At 51.2% G+C, this 17770-nt stretch overlaps 1 protein-coding gene across 1 annotated transcript; it reads left to right on the forward strand.

Annotated features, from left to right (window-relative positions):
* The first annotated feature begins 1499 nt into the window (after positions 1 to 1499).
* On the forward strand, positions 1500 to 13235 carry HMOX1 (heme oxygenase 1). The gene is made up of 5 exons (XM_055251504.2): positions 1500 to 1731; positions 4014 to 4134; positions 7831 to 8322; positions 10421 to 10520; positions 12489 to 13235. Exons 1-5 carry the CDS (start codon positions 1709 to 1711, stop codon positions 12617 to 12619), a joined length of 867 nt encoding a protein of 288 aa, XP_055107479.1. The 5' UTR covers positions 1500 to 1708; the 3' UTR covers positions 12620 to 13235.
* The last annotated feature ends 4535 nt before the right edge of the window (positions 13236 to 17770 follow it).

The following is a 17770-nucleotide window of genomic DNA, read 5'->3' on the forward strand; positions in this document are numbered from 1 at the left end:
CTTCTCCCCCATAAAAAAGGCTAGGTAGCCTCTGTACTGCACTGGGTTACAGGGTCACCATTCTTCCGTGATTACCCCATTACAATATATTTTTGTATGTCTTTTCTCCTCTTAACCTGACTTTTGTCGGTTGATTTTCAGGGAACCTTCAGAGGAAGAAGGGGAATTTTTTTCAAGGTCCCTTAGCTCACCCTTGGGAGAATGATCCTTTCCAATACAATCTCGGAAGTGCCTCTGGGCTGTAGTGGCCCTAGGTTGAATTCCAGGAAGTTTTTTTTTTTTTTTTTTTGAGAGACAGGGTCTTGTTCTGTTGCCCAGGTTAGAATACAGTAGCATGATCACAGCTCACTCCAGCCTCTACATCCCAGGCTTAAGTGAACCTCCAGCCTCAGCCTCCCAAGTAGCTGGGACCACAGGCATGTGCCACCATGCCCAGCTAATTTATTTTATATTTTGTAGAGACGGGGTCTCCCTATGTTGCCCAGGCCAGTCTCGAACTCAAAGCAATCTTCCCACCTCAACTGGGCTCAAAGCACTCTTCCCACCTCAACCTCCCAAAGTGCTGGGACTACAGGTGTGAGCTACCATGCCAGGCCTGAAAGCCATCTTAAAAAAAAAAAAAAATCTTAGAATGAGAATGATAGTATTGGAAAAGGACTGTATGAATCATCTGGTCCATTTGTTTTGTCCTGTGGGTTCACCCAGTGACCCTATTTCCCCTGAGTTCTAAGCAGTCCACCTCATGCAGAATCGATTCAATAGGTGATCAGCAAGGTCCAGCTCTGCTCCGGGCCCTGACCAGGCACTAAGTATAAGTCAGACCTGAATGTGTCTGGAAGAGTGTCCCACGCATTCCAGCAGGGAAGCAGTTTGTATGACAGGTGTCCCAGTCCAGGAGGGTACCAGGTGCTGCCAGAGTGTGGAGGAGGCAGGCGGGGACTTAGTCTCCTCCCTGGGTTTGGACACTGGCTTCCTGCTTTATGTATGACACCACTGCACCCCTCTGAGCCTCAGTTTCCCCATCTGTAAAATAGGAGCGATCTACCCTCACAGGTCAGTTGTAGGGATGAACCACGAAAATACTAGAGTCTCTGTTTTTTGACAGGAACTCAAAAAACAGATCCTAAATGTACATTTAAAGGGGGTGTGAGGAGCCAAGCAGTCAGCAGAGGATTCCAGCAGGTGACATTTTAGGGAGCTGGAGACAGCAGAGCCTGGGGTTGCTAAGTTCCTGATGTTGCCCACCAGCCTCTTGCTCTGAGCAGCGCTGCCTCCCAGCTTTCTGGAACCTTCTGGGACGCCTGGGGTGCATCAAGTCCCAAGGGGACAGGGAGCAGAAGGGGGGACTCTGGAAGGAGCAAAATCACACCCAGAACCTGCAGCTTCTCCGATTTCCTTAAAGGGTGTGTGTGTGTTTGTGTGTGTGTTTTCTCTAAAAGTCCTATGGCCAGACTTTGTTTCCCGAGGGTCATATGACTGCTCGTCTCCACCCCACACTGGCCCCGGACGGGCTGGGCGCGGGCCCCTGCGGGTGTTGCAACGCTCGGCCAGAAAGTGGGGATCAGCTGTTCCGCCTGGCCCACGTGACCTGCCAAGCATAAATGTGACCGGCCGCGGCTCCGGCACAGTCAACGCCTGCCTCCTCTCGAGCGTCCTCAGCGCAGCCGCCGCCCGCGGAGCCAGCACGAACGAGCCCAGCACCGGCCGGATGGAGCGTCCGCAACCCGACAGGCAAGCGCGGGGCGCGGGACGGGCGCTTTTCCCTCCCAACCCTGCTCGCATCCCAGCCCCACCCCGGGACACTGCCACGCAGCGACAGAGCCCAGGAGCCAGACACTTGGCTCTGGAGTCAGGAGGCTCGGGGTTCTGATCCTGCCTGTGCCCGGAGGGTAGTTGGAAGGAGGAACTGTAATTTACATGTCTGGCACCCTGGTATGAGGTTGGTGACCAAGATGGGAGTGTCCCTAGAGTATCCAGCCTTTGAGGTAGCCAATTTTTTTTTAATCCAACTTTCGAGTTGTGTTTGGAGTTGCTCTACTGAATCTAGATCTCTGGGGCTTCCCCGTGAGGGAGCCAGTTTTGTTTTAATCCAACTTTTGAGGTGTGCTTGGAGCTGCTCTCTGCTGAATCTAGATCCCTGGGGCTCCGCCAGCCTGGGGAAGCATGCTTGGTTCTCTTGGTGGCATCTGTCCCTCACTAGCTACGGAGGACCTGAGCCAGACATCACCCTGGCTACGGTGTTCCGTGTCTCACAGATTGCCCAGTTAAGGGAGGCGACATGCCCAAGAGTGCTCAGTCAGCAGGTGTCAGAACTGGGCCTTGAACCTTGGTCTGCCCACCTCCAGGTCTCACTCATTCCCTTCTTTCAATAATTTTTTTTTTTTTTAAACTCCTGGGCTCAAGCATTCTCCCACCTCAGCCTCCAGAGTAGCTGGGACTTACTGACATGTGCCATTTCTCCCGAGAATTTGACCAGCTGTGTTGTAGAACAGGGGATGATGTTCCGGGAAGCAGGGCAGGAGAAAAGGGAAAAATGCCAATTCTGTGGGGGAGGCAGGGATACGGACCCATGACAGAAATACTCCCGGAAAGACTTTTTCTTTGACCAAAGCAGAATTTCTCAGGTTTTTTAACCCTGATGCCTTCGTGATGAGCATAACATGATAGGGGGTCATGAGATTTGCATCTGAAACTTTAACAAAATAACTGAATTAAATATTGGGTCTAAAAGCCAATCAAAGCAATTACAAACTTGGAGATGCCCGTTCATGGGGCTGCTGCTCCTTCCTGGGTTATGCTGTACCTCCTCCTCCTCTCCACTGCGAACTACCTGTACCAGGATTTCCCCCTTGGTTTGGGGGACTGTATTATTTAGTGTTTTAATGACTGAAGAGTGTTTACAAGGCTGCGAGAGCCACCACGCCCAGCCTGAATTTGTTTTTTTTTTTTTGCTTTTTTTTTTTTTTGAGATGGAGTCTTGCTCTGTTGCCCAGGCTGGTGTGCAGTGGCGCGATCTTTACTCACTGCAAACTCCGCCTCCTGGGTTCAAGCCATTCTCCTGCCTCAGCCTCCCAAGTAGTTAGGATTACAGGCGCCCACCACCATGCCCGGCTAATTTTTTTTTTTTTTTTTGTCGTTTTAGTAGAGATAGGGTTTCACCATGTTGGCCAGGCTGGGCTCAAACTCCTGGCCTCAGGTGATCTGCCTGCCTCAGCCTCCCAAAGTGCTAGGATTACAGGTGTGAGCCACCATGCCTGGCTCTTTTTTTTTTCTTTTTTTCTTTCTTTCTTTTTTTTTTTTTGAGGCGGAGTCTCGCTCTGTCACCCAGGTTGGAGTGCAGTGGCGCGATCTCTGCTCACTGCAAGCTCCGCCTCCCGGGTTCACACCATTCTCCTGCCTCAGCCTCCCGAGTAGCTGGGACTACAGGCGCCCGCCATCGCGCCCAGCTAATTTTTCGTATTTTTAGTAGAGATGGGGTTTCACCGTGCTAGCCAGGATGGTCTCAATCTCCTGACCTCATGATCCACCCGCCTCGGCCTCCCAAAGTGCTGGGATAACTGGCGTGAGCCACCGCGCCCGGCCTTTTTTTTCTTTTTTTGAGATGGAGTTTCTGTCACCAAGGCTGGAGTGCAGTGGTGTGATCTCAGCTCACTGCAACCTCTGCCTCCGGGGCTCAAGCAATTACAGGCATGATCGCTGGGATTACAGGCACCCGCCACCATGCCCGGCTAATTTTTGTATTTTTAGTAGAGATGGGGTTTCACCATGTTTGCCAGGCTGGTCTCGAACTCCTGACCTCAGGTGATCCACCTGCCTTGGCCTCCTAAAGTGCTGGGATTACAGGCGTGAGCCACCGTGCCCAGCCACAAGGCTGCATCTTAAAGCGATTGAGAACATGGCCTGAATGAGGATGGGAGTCTCTTGAAGGCCTGCCCACAGGTGGGTGGCTCAGCAGTTGGGAAAGACCCCACCCCCAGCCAGCTTTGTGTTCACCTTTCCCATTTCCTCCTCAGCATGCCCCAGGATTTGTCAGAGGCCCTGAAGGAGGCCACCAAGGAGGTGCACACCCAGGCAGAGAATGCTGAGTTCATGAGGAACTTTCAGAAGGGCCAGGTGACCCGAGAGGGCTTCAAGGTATGTGGCTTGGTGGGACTAGCCCTGGTGTAGGGTGTGGCAGGTGTGGGTGGACCCAAGGCTCAGACCAGTGGTTTAAGTGGGGATGCTGAGGGACCAGATGGGCATGTCCAGTACAGTCATCTTAAAAATGATGACACTGAGCTGGGCACGGTGGCTCACGCTTGTAATCCCAGCACTTTGGGAGACCGAGGCAGGTGGATCACGAGGTCAGGAGATTGACAAAAAATTAGCCGGGCGTGGTGGCGGGCACTTGTAGTCCCAGCTACTTGGGAGGCTGAGGCAGGAGAATCACTTGAACCTGTGAGGAGGAGGTTGCAGTGAGCCGAGATCGCGCCACTGTACTCCAGCCTGGGCCACAGAGCAAGACTCCATCTCAAAAAAAAAAAAAAAAAAGATGACACTGAGGCTCAGAGAGGGAAGGTGAGTTACCCAAGGTCACACAGCAAGTTCAGCCTGCTCTGTAATGTTGTGGAGGGGCTGGGGCAGCAGTGCTGTTGACTGAGCACTGGTTCCATGTTGGGCATTTTGTACACTTGGTTTCTAATCTGTGCTTCAACCCTGATGAGAAAGATGAGGACTGGAAGGCTCAGAGAGGTTAAGTGACTAACAGAAGGTCACACGGCCAGTAAGTGGAAAAGGCTGAAATCAACCAAGACTGATGTTGTTTCAGAGCTTGTACTCCTGACCTAATTCTAATTTGCCTCTGAGGATAAGGAATAATATAGGTTGGGGTCTTAACAGAATCCTTTTCTAACAGTGAGACTGAGGGTGCCTCATCTAATCTCCCTAAGCCACGTTTTCCCCATCTGTAAAAGAGGATTTCAACAGCAGGGCTTTCTTAAGCACCCACTATATGCCAGGTACTGATTTTGCTGTTTCTCAGCACTGTTGTGAAATTCATGCAAATAGAAGGAAAGCACTTGACGAAGAACGGGGAAGATACTGGGTGTTAAAACATCGGCATGGGGAAAGGCTTGTTCAGGTTGAACAGAGGGTATGGGGGTGGGGAGTAGGGAGCTATATCCCACCACCTTCATCCCAGTCCCTTTTGCAATCTGTACCCTCTGCCACCCCCTACTTCCAACATGAGACATGCTTTATTTTTTTTATTTTATTTGAGACAGAGTCTCACTCTGTTGCCCAGGCTGGAGTGCAATGGCAAGATCTCAGTGCCCTGAAACCTCCGCCTCCTGGGTTCAAGTGATTGTCCTGCCTCAGCCTCCCAAGTAGCTGGGACTACAGGTGCCCACCACCACGCCTGGCTAATTTTTGTATTTTTTAAGTAGAGACAGGGTTTTACCATGTTGGCCAGGCTGGTCTCGAACTCCTGACCTCAGATGATCCACCCGCCTTGGCCTCCCAAAGTGCTGGGATTACAGGTGTGAGCCACCACCCGGCTGAGACATGCTTTAATGAGGAGAGATTTAACCTGTGGTTCCAGGCTGGGTGGGGTCCTTGGGCCTGTAATGGGTCTTCTTCATCCTCCTCCCTGCTCCCTTAAAAAGATGAGGTACACCCAGTTGCTGCAGTGTGACTGGAGACAGTGGGTGCAGGGAGGTGAATGCTGGAATATCCCATCCCCAGCCAGCTTAGACTTTGGATTTTGCCTCTAAGTCACAGGGTTCCAAGGAGGCACCAAGATCCGTGAGAGAATCCAGTGCTCACTTACATTAAGCTGGTGGACGTGGCACTTATCACAGCCTTTCTCATGTGAGCGCTAAGTGCCAGGCTGCCCTCTGTGCTGGCCCAGATCCTCTCACTTAATCCTCACACCAGCCCCATCTAGTATGTGGCAGGTGAGGGAACTGACTAGCACAGTTGGCTAGCACAGTCACACAGACCTCAGACCATCTGCTCTAAGATAGGATAGGAAGCTGGGACCAGAGAAAGCAAGTGGCTCACCCGTGGTCACACAGCTAAGGACTGGCAGAGTTGGGTAAGAACCAGGTCGGTCACACGCAAAAACCCAGGCTCTTTTGTACCAGGCTACCTGGCTTTCTGTCCCCTCAAGGAATAGAGCTGCTTTCAATGTTTATGGCTCAGCAATAACTTGGAAACTCCAACCTAAATGTCTTAACTTTGTCCTCCTTCAAATTCAAACGGGTGTATTAATGTGTAACGGGAGTTAGTGCCCCAAGCCAAGGTACACTCAAGACCTGTTGCCTCAGCCCAGCATCCAGAGGTGGTGGGGTTCAGAATAGGCCTCCAGGAAGGAGAATTGTGCCCTGTAGTTGGTCATGCAGAGGTCAAAAGCCAGAAGCACATGGCCAGTCTCCTTTAAGCACTTTCATTTCAGCTATCCCCCTCTCCTGAGCCATGGTGGGTCCCTAGCAATGCCCGGTCTTCAATCCAGTTTCATTTCTTACTAGCTGTGCAACCTCCATGTCTCATACACTCTCTAATCCTTAGTTTCCTTTTCTATAAAATGGGAATAGCAATTCCTTTGTTGGATTTTTTTTGTTTGTTTTCTGAGACAGGGTCTTGCTCACTCTGTTCCCCAAGCTGGAGTTCAGTGATATGATCACAGTTCACTGCAACCTTGAAATCCTGGGCTCAAGTGATACCCCTGCCTCGGCCTCTGGAGTAGCTGGGACTATAGGCATGCACCGCCATACCCACACCTGGCTTTTTTTTTTTTTTTTTTTTTTTTGAGTCGGAGTCTTGCTCTGTTGCCCAGGCTGGAGTGCAATGGCACAATCTCGGCTCACTGCAACCACTGCCTCCTGGGTTCAAGCAATTCTCCTGACTCAGCCTCCTGAGTAGCTGGGATTACAGGTGCCTGCCACCATGCCTGTCCAATTTTTGTGTTTTTAGTAGAGATGGGGTTTCACCATATTGCCCAGGCTGGTCTCTTGGCCAGGCTGGTCTCAAACTCCTGATCTCGTGATCCACCTGCCTCAGCCTCCCAAAGTGCTGGGATTACAGGCGTGAGCCACCGCGTCCAGCTGGCTAGTTTATTTATTTTTATTTATTTATTTTTTTGAGATGGAATCTCGCTCTGTTGCCCAGGCTGGAGTGCAGTGGTGCGATCTCGGCTCACTGCAAGCTCCGCCTCCCGGGTTCACGCCATTCTCCTGCCTCAGCCTCCCGAGTAGCTGGGACTACAGGTGGCCTCCACCACGCCCGGCTAATTTTTTTGTGTTTTTAGTAGAGACGGGGTTTCACCTTGTTAGCCAGGATGGTCTTGATCTCCTGACCTTGTGATCCACCCACCTTGGCTTCCCAAAGTGCTGGGATTACAGGTGTGAGCCACTGCGCCTGGACCCAGCCAGCTAGTTTTTTAAAAGAATTTTTTGTAGAGGTGGGTTTTGGGCTATGTTGCCCAGGCTGGTCTCAGACTCCTGGCTTTAAGCAATCCTACCGCCTTAGCCTCCCAAAGTGCAGGGATTACAGGGGTTTGAGCCACCACACTGGGCTGGTTTGTTGGATCTTTATATAAGGATTCAGTTAGGCTGCTTGTTTTGCCCAGTGGGGTAAAAGAGTTTTAGGCTGAGAAAGTACATGATCGTCTTTTTCTCTTGTAAAAATCCCTCTGGCTGCTGTGTGAAGAGGATTGTAGCGAGGGGTGGCAGAAGGAGTCAGAGCCCAGCTGAGAAGTGATGGGGGCCTTTCCAAAGGCAGTAGTGGAGGGGACGGACAGAGGTGGGGGTCTTCTATGTGGCTGGCGGCCTGACCTGCTCACTCTGCTTTCAGCTGGTGATGGCCTCCCTGTACCACATCTATGTGGCCCTGGAGGAGGAGATTGAGTGCAACAAGGAGAGCCCAGTCTTCGCCCCTGTCTACTTCCCAGAAGAGCTGCACCGCAAGGCCGCCCTGGAGCAGGACCTGGCCTTCTGGTACGGGCCCCGCTGGCAGGAGGTCATCCCCTACACACCGGCCATGCAGCGCTATGTGAAGCGGCTCCACAAGGTGGGGCGCACAGAGCCCGAGCTGCTGGTGGCCCATGCCTACACCCGCTACCTGGGTGACCTGTCTGGGGGCCAGGTGCTCAAGAAGATTGCTCAGAAAGCCCTGGACCTGCCCAGCTCTGGCGAGGGCCTGGCCTTCTTCACCTTCCCCAACATTGCCAGTGCCACCAAGTTCAAGCAGCTCTACCGCTCCCGCATGAACTCCCTGGAGATGACTCCCGCGGTCAGGCAGAGGGTGCTAGAAGAGGCCAAGACCGCGTTCCTGCTCAACATCCAGGTGAGGGTCGGGCAGCCTGGGGCAGCCTCTGCCGCCCCCTGCTGTTCCTCCAAGGGACCCTTCTCATTGTAGGGGAGGGTGCTATGGGTCATGGTTAACACAGGGAACCAGGGTTCCAGCACTTGCCACTTACTAGCTGGGTGATCTTGGGCAAATGCCTTCATCTCTCTGTACCTCAGTTTCCCTATCTGTAAAATAGGGATAATAGTGGTACCTACATCTTAGACTTATAAGGCTTGAGTGAGTTTACAGCAGTAAAGTCCCCACAGCAGTGTCTGGCACAGAGGAAGCCCTCAAACATTCACTATTGTCATAATGGGACATGAGAATCAGTTGTAACTCTCTGTGACAACAGTCTGTGGCAACGTATAAGTTGTGTGTGCACTAGTGTATAGCCAGGTTGGCACTCCCAGGGTTACAGGTAGCCTCTGCCTTCCAGGGATTCTCAGCCTAGCCAGAGAGGCTTACCTCTTTCTACAAGTGTCTCAAATCCAGGGGGAAGGTGGGGTTTGAGCAAAGCCTGGAAGGATGAATTCTTGGGCAGAGGTGGAGAAGTGAGGGGCTCCTTCTACCCAGATGTCATAGAGCCTTCTCTCTCTGCCACCCCCTGGAGGTGCCATGGGGCCTGGGGCTCAGGCTCATGCCCTCCTGGCTCCCTACCCCCAGCCGTGGATTGCAGAAGATTCTGGGCCTGGCCCCGGTTACAGAACAAGGCCTTTCCCTTCCACCCTCCCCCTTCAGAAAATCCAATCAGTCTTGGAGGAAGAAAATCTGTGTCTTTCAGAGAAGTGTAGGCAAAAGAAAAGGGCCAGGTGCAGTGGCTCACGCCTGTAATCCCAGCCCTTTGGGAAGCCAAGGTGGGCGGATTGCTTGAGCTCAGGAGTTGCAGACCAGCCTGAGCAACATGGCGAGACCCTGTCTCTATCAAAAAAAAAAAAAAAAATTAACAAAAAATTTAAAGGAAAAAAATGTTTTTAAAAGAAAAGGGATTTGGAGTCAGAACTGGCTCTCAGGCTCGCACCTATAATACCAACACTTTGGAAGGCCAAAGCAGGAAAATGGCTTGAGCCCAGGAGTTTGAGACCAACCCTGGTAACACAGTGAGACCCCATCTCTACAAAAACATGAAAAAATTAGCCAGACATAGTAGCGTGCACCTGTAGTCCCAGCTACTCGGGAGGCTGAGGCAGGAGAATGGTGTGAACCCGGGAGGCGGAGCTTGCAGTGAGCCAAGATCTTGCCACTGCACTCCAGCCTGGGCAACAGAGCGAGACTTCGTATTTAAAAAAAAAAAAAAACAGCTCTTGGTGCCTATCAGTCCTTGGGCAAAGCACTTAACCTGTAGGAGCTACAGTTTCCTGATCTGCAAGGCTAACAAATACCATTCAGCACACCTCACCAAGGCTGAATTTCACAAATCTAAACTCAAGGGAAGAAAGCAGCCGCAGAAGAGTGCATGTACTAGGATACCACTTAATATTATTTCAAAACAAGCAATGCAGCCTTTTGCATGAGACACAGGCTAAGGACATGGGCCGCCACAGTGAACTCTAAATCCGGGATCATTGTTGTGGGTTGGGAGGGCAAGAGCAGGCAGGGGAGCCAATTGGGCTTGGAACATCTTATCTCTTAAGGTGGATGAAAGGGACATGAATTTTATTTATTTATTTATTTATTTATTTATTTATTTATTTGAGACAGAGTCTCGCCCTGTCACCCAGGCTGGAGTGCAATGGGGCGATCTCAGCTCACTGCAACCTCAGCTTCCCAGGTTTAAGCAATTCTCCTGCCTCAGCCTTCCGAGTAGCTGGGATTACAGACATGTGCCACCACGCCCGGCTAATTTTTTGTATCTTTAGTAGAGATGGGGTTTTACTATGTTGGCTAGGCTGGTCTCAAACTTCTGACCTCGTGATGTGCCCACCTTGGCCTCCCAAAGTGCTGGGATTACAGGGGCGCACCACCATGCCCGGCCAATATTTTTCTTACCATCTTGTTATTTCCAAAGTATTTCCTAACACAACTTAAGGTCCTACCTTCAGCTGGGACCTGGTAGCGTCTCTCACTGAGACAGGCATGTGTGTCTTTTGTCTTTTAGCTCTTTGAGGAGTTGCAGGAGCTGCTGACCCATGACACCAAGGACCAGAGCCCCTCACGGGCACCAGGTCTTCGCCAGCGGGCCAGCAACAAAGTGCAAGGTGAGAGCATCCAGGAAGGGGCACTTCCTCTGGGCTACACATGGAGGGACCTGGCTGTCTGACTCTAGTATCTCTACTCCTCTGTTTTCTGAATGTTTGGTGGTGGTGGGTGTTGTTTCCTGCTGCCCCACCCCACTGCCCCTGTAAGGACAGGTTCTCAGGCCAGTCTTGAACACCTGCCTTCAAGCAATCCTCTTGCCTCTGCCTCCCCAAGTGCTGCAGTTACAGGCGAGAGCCACCATGGGTGCACTCCAGCCTGGGTGAGACTCCATCTCAAACAACAACAACAACAAATAAATTAGCTGGGCGTGGTGGCGGGCGCCTGTAGTCCCAGCTACTCTGGAGGCTGAGGCAGGAGAATGGTGTGAACCCGGGAGGCGGAGCTTGCAGTGAGCCCAGATGGCGCCACTACTGCACTCCAACCTGGGCGACACAGCGAGACTCCATCTAAAAAAAAAAAAAAAAAAAAGAATTTCTCAGTTTTGGCCAGGCACGGTGGCTCATGCCTGTAATCCCAGCACTTTGGGAGGCTGAGGCAGGGGGATCACTTGAGGTAAGGAGTTTGAGACCAGCCTGGCCAATGTGGGAGACCCCGTCTCTACTAAAATATAAAAATTAGCTGGGCATGATGGTGCACGCCTGTAATCCCAGCTACTCGGGAGGCTGAGGCAGGAGAATCTCTTGAGTCTGGGAGGTGGAGGTTGCAGTGAGCCGAGATTGCACCACTGTACTCCAGGCTGGGTGACAGAGCGAGACTCCATCTCAAAAAAAAAAAAAAAAAGAAAGAATTTATCAGTTTTAATTTCTAATTTTGTAAATAGTGATAGCTATACTCACACAAACAAAAGCTCTTTTGGATGCTTGGTTGCATTTGAGTATAAAGGAGTTTTGGAACCACAACATTTGAGAACTGCACCCTAATGTATCAGAAGGAGCAGGAGCCTTTAATATGAACAACACACATGTAAATGTCACAGCGTAACTGCTTGCTTGTACTTCCTGTGACCGCAGCCCTGGGCCACCAGACCTACGGCCCTGTTTTCTCTGGGGAAGCCCTTCTTATAGCCCAGGGTGGGGCTAGGATTGAAACCCAGCTGGTCTGGTTCCAGAGACCTGCTCTGGACTCTGTCCTGCTTCTAAAGACCTAGGGAGCACCCACTCTGTGCCTGAGGAGGAGGCGGGTGGCACATCTACCCAGGTTGCACGGCTGGCTCTGGCCTATCACATTTTAAATCTTTTTTTTTTTTTGAGATGGAGTCTCACTCTGTTGCCCAGGCTGGAGTGCAGGGGCACGATCTTGGCTCACTGCAACCTCTGCCTCCCGGGTTCAAGCAGTTCTCTGCCTCAGCCTCCCAAGTAGCTGGGATTACAGGAACCCCTAACCATACCCAGCTAATTTTTTGTATTTTTAGTAGAGACGGGGTTTCACCATATTGGCCAGGCTGGTCTTGAACTCCTGACCTCGTGATCCACCTGCCTTGGCCTCCCAAAGTGCTGGGATTATAGGCGTGAGCCACTGCGCCCGGCCCTATCATGTTTTAATAACCAGGGATGGGACTGAACTTCGGAGCTCCTGCTTTCTAGCCCCTGCCCCATCATCACCATGCTTAGCAAATGTGTGAGTCTGAGAGAAAGATTTACAGCTCGTACCTAATCGCTGGCAAAGTTTAAGGAGAGGACAGGGCACAGGCACAAGTCTGAAAACCATGCCTAGGCCCAAGAATGTTTTCACAACGTGGCCTGGCTGCACAGGGAAGAACAGACAGCTTGGAGAAGTAGTGAGCTGCCCGTCTTTGAAGATATTCAAGCAGTGGCTAGAGGGACACCTGTTTGTGGTCTTGCAGAATCCTGGCACTGGGCAGGGACTGTACTGCAGACCCTGAGGCCACTCTGCTTTGCTTTTCTATGACATCAGACACCCTGATGCACGCCCACCTGTTATTGACCTTGCCCTGTTTTCTCTTTCAGACTCTGCCCCCGTGGAGACTCCCAGAGGGAAGCCCCTGCTCAACACCCGCTCACAGGCCCCGCTTCTCCGATGGGTCCTTACACTCAGCTTTCTGGTGGCGACAGTTGCTGTAGGGCTTTATGCCATGTGAATGCAGACATGCTGGCTCCCAGGGCCATGAACTTTGTCCAGTGGAAGGCCTTCTTTCTAGAGAGGGAAATCTCTTGGCTGGCTTCCTTATCGTGGGCACTGGAGGCTTTCAGGGCCTCCAGCCCTCTCACTGTGTCCCTCTCTCTGGAAAGGAGGAAGGAGCCTATGGCATCTTCCCCAACGAAAAGCACATCCAGTCAATGGCCTAAACTTCAGAGTGGGCCAAGGGATCAGCCCTGCCCTTCAGCATCCTCAGTTCCTGCAGCAGAGCCTGGAAGACACCCTAATGTGGCAGCTGTCTCAAACCTCCAAAAGCCCTGAGTTTGAAGTATCCCTGTTGACACAGCCATGACCACTTTCCCCGTGGGCCATGGCAATTTTTACATAAACCTGAAAAGATGTTGTGTCTTGTGTTTTTGTCTTATTTTTGTTGGAGCCACTCTGTTCCTGGCTCAGCCTCAAATGCAGTATTTTTGTTGTGTTCTATTGTTTTTATAGCAGGGTTGGGGTGGTTTTTGAGCCATGCGTGGGTGGGGAGGGAGGTGTTTAACGGCGCCGTGGCCTTGGTCTAACTTTTGTGTGAAATAATAAACAACATTGTCTGATAGTAACTTGAACTAGTTTTCATGGGCTTTGTTATTCTTGGGGAACTGACCTTTTCCTCCCTGGTTTCTTGCGTGCTCGGTAGGAGAAGTGGTGATAGGGGGTTGGCAGGAGCTGGTCTGTTTGAGAATACAGAAGGTGAGCTTTTCTTTTTATCTTTTCTTTTTTTTTTTTTTGAGACAGAGTCTCGCTCTGTCACCCAGGCTGGAGTGCAGTGTCGTGATCTTGGCTCACTGCAAGCTCACTGAGGCAGGTTCAATCAATTCTCCTGCCTCAGCCTCCTGAGTAGCTGGGATTACAGAAGTTCATCACCATGCCCAGCTAATTTTTGTATTTTTAGTAGTGACGGGTTTTCCCCATGTTGGCCAGGCTGATCTCGAACTCCTGACCTCAGATGGTCTACCCGCCTCAGCCTCCCAGGATGCTGGGATTACAGGCGTGAGCCACTGTGCCCGGCCCAGGAGGTGAGTTTTAAGCAGCTGGTGGGCGAATATTTGTGTTGAAGCCTGCTTGATACAAGACTTGCCTTTACGGAGGATGGGTTTGCCCTGTTTGGCGGAAATGAGCAGATTCTGTGGCAAAATTTGTATTTTTTGTCCGGTGACTATTAGGGACTGGAGTGAAACTCTTAGGTTCAAATTCCTGCTACACCACTTTGAGGTTAGTCACTTAACCTCTCTGAGGCTCCATTTTATCACTGGTGACATGAATATACTGTTACCTAACTCACCTATGTGTCCTGAGAAGCAAATGAGAGGCATTCAAATAGCAGCTGGACCTGGGCACGGTGGCTCACGACTATAATCCTAACACTTTTGGGAGGCTGAGACAGGTGGATTCCTTGAGGCCAGGAGTTCGAGACCAGCCTGGCCAACATAGTGAAAACCCGTCTCTACTAAAACCACAAAATTAGCTGAGAGTGGTGGCACATGCCTGTAATCCCAGCTACTTGGGAGGCTGAAGCAGGAGAATCACTTGAATCTGGGAGGCTGAGGTTGCAGTGAGCTGAGAGCGCACCACTGCACTCCATCCTTGGCAATAGAGCAAGACTCCGTCTCAAAAAAACAAAACAAAAACCAAATAGCAGCTGGGACTCTCCTGCCCTGGGCCCAGTTTCCTCATCTGTGAAAGGGGCACAGATATTCACTGTACTGACAAAGAAAGGAAGGAAGAGGGGAGGGGACAGAGAAACGATCTTGAATTCTACTAATAGTAGAATGGCTGAATAATTTTTTCCTCTCAATTGTCGAACAAAGCCAGACACTAGTTAAAATGGTAAGGACAGTCGGGCATGGTGGCTCACGCCTGTAATCCCAGCACTTTGGGAGGCCGAGGCGGGTGGATCACGAGGTCAGGAGTTCGAGACCAGCCTGACCGATGTGGTGAAACCCTATCTCTACTAAAAATACAAAAATTAACCAGGTGTGGTGGCACGTGCCTGTAATCCCAACTACTCAGGAGGCTGAGGTAGGAGAACTGCTTGAACCCGGGAGGCGGAGGTTGCAGTGAGCTGAAATTACGCCACTGCACTCCAGCCTGGGCTATAGAGTGTGACTCCATCTCAGAAAAAAAAACAAAACAAAACTGGTAAGGACAGATTTCAATCAGTAATGACTACTGCAATAGAGAAAAGAGTCCAGCATGAACTGAACTCAGCTTTAATTTGTACAGAGGTATTTTAAAGGGAGGTTGACCAGCCTGGGCAATATGGTAAAACTCCATCTCTACAAATGAATAAATAAATTTGCCAGGCATGGTGGTGAGGTGGAGGTGGGAGGATTACATGAGCCTGGGAGGTCAAGGCTGCAGTGAGCTGTGATCACACCACTGCACTCCAGCATCGGCAACAGAGACCCTGTCTCAAAAAAAAAAAAAAAAGAAAGATTGAGGGAGGAAGGGGTGGGCAAGTGATTAGTAGAGCCAGGGAAGTGAAAAATTACAAAAGGTTAAGTCAGTGTAAATGCAGTGAGGCTAGCTGTGTCTGCCAGTTGGCAATGATCGGAGTTAGAATTTTTGCCTCCCACAGAGACTGGGAGACAGAGGTCAGTCACATCCTCAGTTGTTGCCTGGAATAAACGGTAAACATTAATCAGCAGCCTTGAGTTTTCTCAGGCAGGCACCTTAGCGGGGGCTGGGTAGAGTCATTTCAGAGATGTCAGCAGCTGTTAGAAACTGTTAGTGTTTGTTTAAGTCTTTTTTTCTTTTTTTGAGACTGTTTCACTCTTGTCACCTAGACTGGAGTGCAGTGGGACGACCTCGGCTCACTGCAACCTCTGCCTCCCAGGTTCAAGCGATTCTCCTGCCTCAGCCTCCCTAGTAGCTGAGATTACAGCTGCCTGCCACCACGCCCGGCTAAGTTTTGTATTTTTAGTAGACACGGGGTTTCACCATGTTGGCCAGGCTGGTCTCAAACTCCCGCCTCAGCCTCCCAAAATGCTGGGATTACAGGTGTGAGCCCACCGTGCCTGGCCTGTCTTTTTTTTCTTTTTAGAGATGAGTCTCGCTCTGTCACTCAGGCTGAAGTGCAGTGGTGCAACCAAAACTCACTGGAGTCTCAAACTCCTGGGCTCAAGCCATCCTCCCACCTTGGCCTCTTGAGTAGCTAGGACAACAGGTGTGCTCCACCATGCCCAGCTAATTAAAAAAAAATCTCAGGGTGGGCACAGTGGCTCATGCCTGTAATCCCAGCACCTTGGGAGGCCCAGGCAGGTGGATCACCTGAGGTCAGCAGTTCAAGGCTGGCCAACATGGTGAAACCCCGTTTCTACTAAATATACAAAAAATTAGCCAGGCGTGGTGGCATACACCTGTAATCCCAGCTACTTGGGAAGCTGAGGCAGGAGAACTGTTTGAACCCAGGAGGCGGAGGTTGCAGGGAGCCAAGATTGTGCCATTGCACTCCAGCCTGGGCAACAGAGTGAGACTCTGTCTCAAAACAAACAACAAAAAGGCTGAGCACGGTGGCGGACACCTGTAATCCCAGCACTTTAGTAGGCGGAGGCAGGCGGATCACGAGGTCAGGAGTTCGAGACCAGCCTGACCAAGATGGTGGAACCCTGTCTCTACTAAAAATACAAAAATTAGCTGGGCATGGTGGCGCCCGCCTGTAGTCCCAGCTGCTCCGGAGGCTGAGGCAGAATTGCTTGAACGCAGGAGGTGGAGGTTGCAGTGAGCCGAGATCGTGCCACTGCACTGCAGCCTGGGTGACAGAGTGAGACTCTGTCTCAAAAAAAAAAAAAAAAAAAAAAAAAAAAATTATAAAAAAATTTCTAGAGAAGCGAGATCTTGCTATGTTGCCCAGGCTGGCCTCAACTCCTGGACTCAAGGGATCCTCTCATCTTGGCCTCCTGAAGTGCTAGGATTACAGGCATGAGCCACAGTGCCTATAGATCAAGGTTGAGGCTTAGAAGTGAAGGCAGCCCAGAGGAACCTGGCTAAAGTTTGGTCAAGGAGAGTCTTTGTCACCATACTACAGAAAATTAAGCAGCTGTTAAACAGAATGAGGCTGGGCCGGGCACGGTGGCTCACACCTGTAATTCCAGCACTTTGGGAGGCCGAGGCGAGCGGATCACTTGAGGCCAGGAGTTCGAGACCAGTGTGGGCAACATGGTGAAACCCTGTCTCTACTAAAAATACAAAAATTAGCTGAGCATGGTGGCGCCTGCCTGTAGTCCCAGCTACTTGGGAGGCTGAGGCAGGAGAATCATTTGAACCAGTGAGGCAGAAGTTGCAGTGAGCCAAGATTGCGCCACTGCACTCCATCCTGGGCGACAGAGTGAGACTCCGTCTCAATAAATAAATAAACAAATAAAAGCAGTGTGTTAGGGTGCGATAACCCGGGTCGGGGACGCGGGTGAGCCGCGCGGTAATCGCCCTGTCCTCCCACCAGCTGGAGGACAGGGGCTCCTCAGAGCCTCAGGCCCAGAGAACTGGCCCCACGACCGGCAAGCGAATAGTCCTCAGGGCACGGTCTCCCAATGCAAAATGGGCACCTGGACCCAATCATTTCTGAACTTCTAGTTTTTTCTCCCTCTGGCTATGAAAAGGGTCTTTTTTTCCATAGGACTTTAAAAGAAGGCTTAAGAAAAGCACGCAGGCCCGGCCCGGTAGCTCACGCCAGTAATCCCAGTGCTTTGGGACGCCAAGGCGGGCGGGTCGCTTGAGAGCAGAGGTTCGAGACCTGGGCAACATGGTGAGACGCCGTATTTATGAAATATTTTAAGAAAATCACGTACACCTGTGGTCCCCGCTACACGGGAGGCTGAGGCGGACGGATCGCTTGAGTCCAAGAGGTTGAGGCTACAGTGAGCTGTGATCGAGCCACTGCACTCCATCCCCGGCAAAAGAACGAGACCATGCCTTAGGAAAAAAACCCCAGAAAATAAAAAAGAAAGCACATAAAAGCGCCCTCCGCGCGCCCGCGCCTCCGCCATCTTTGCGTCCGCCCCGTCCTGCGCCGCTGCTTCCTTCCCAGCCAGAAGTTTCGCGCCAAATTGTTCCGCACACAAAATGGAGCCCGGAAGGAGGCGAGGTCATGCACCTTGCAGCC

Source organism: Symphalangus syndactylus, chromosome 18, assembly GCF_028878055.3.
Source record: "Symphalangus syndactylus isolate Jambi chromosome 18, NHGRI_mSymSyn1-v2.1_pri, whole genome shotgun sequence".
Lineage (NCBI taxonomy): Eukaryota > Metazoa > Chordata > Mammalia > Primates > Hylobatidae > Symphalangus > Symphalangus syndactylus.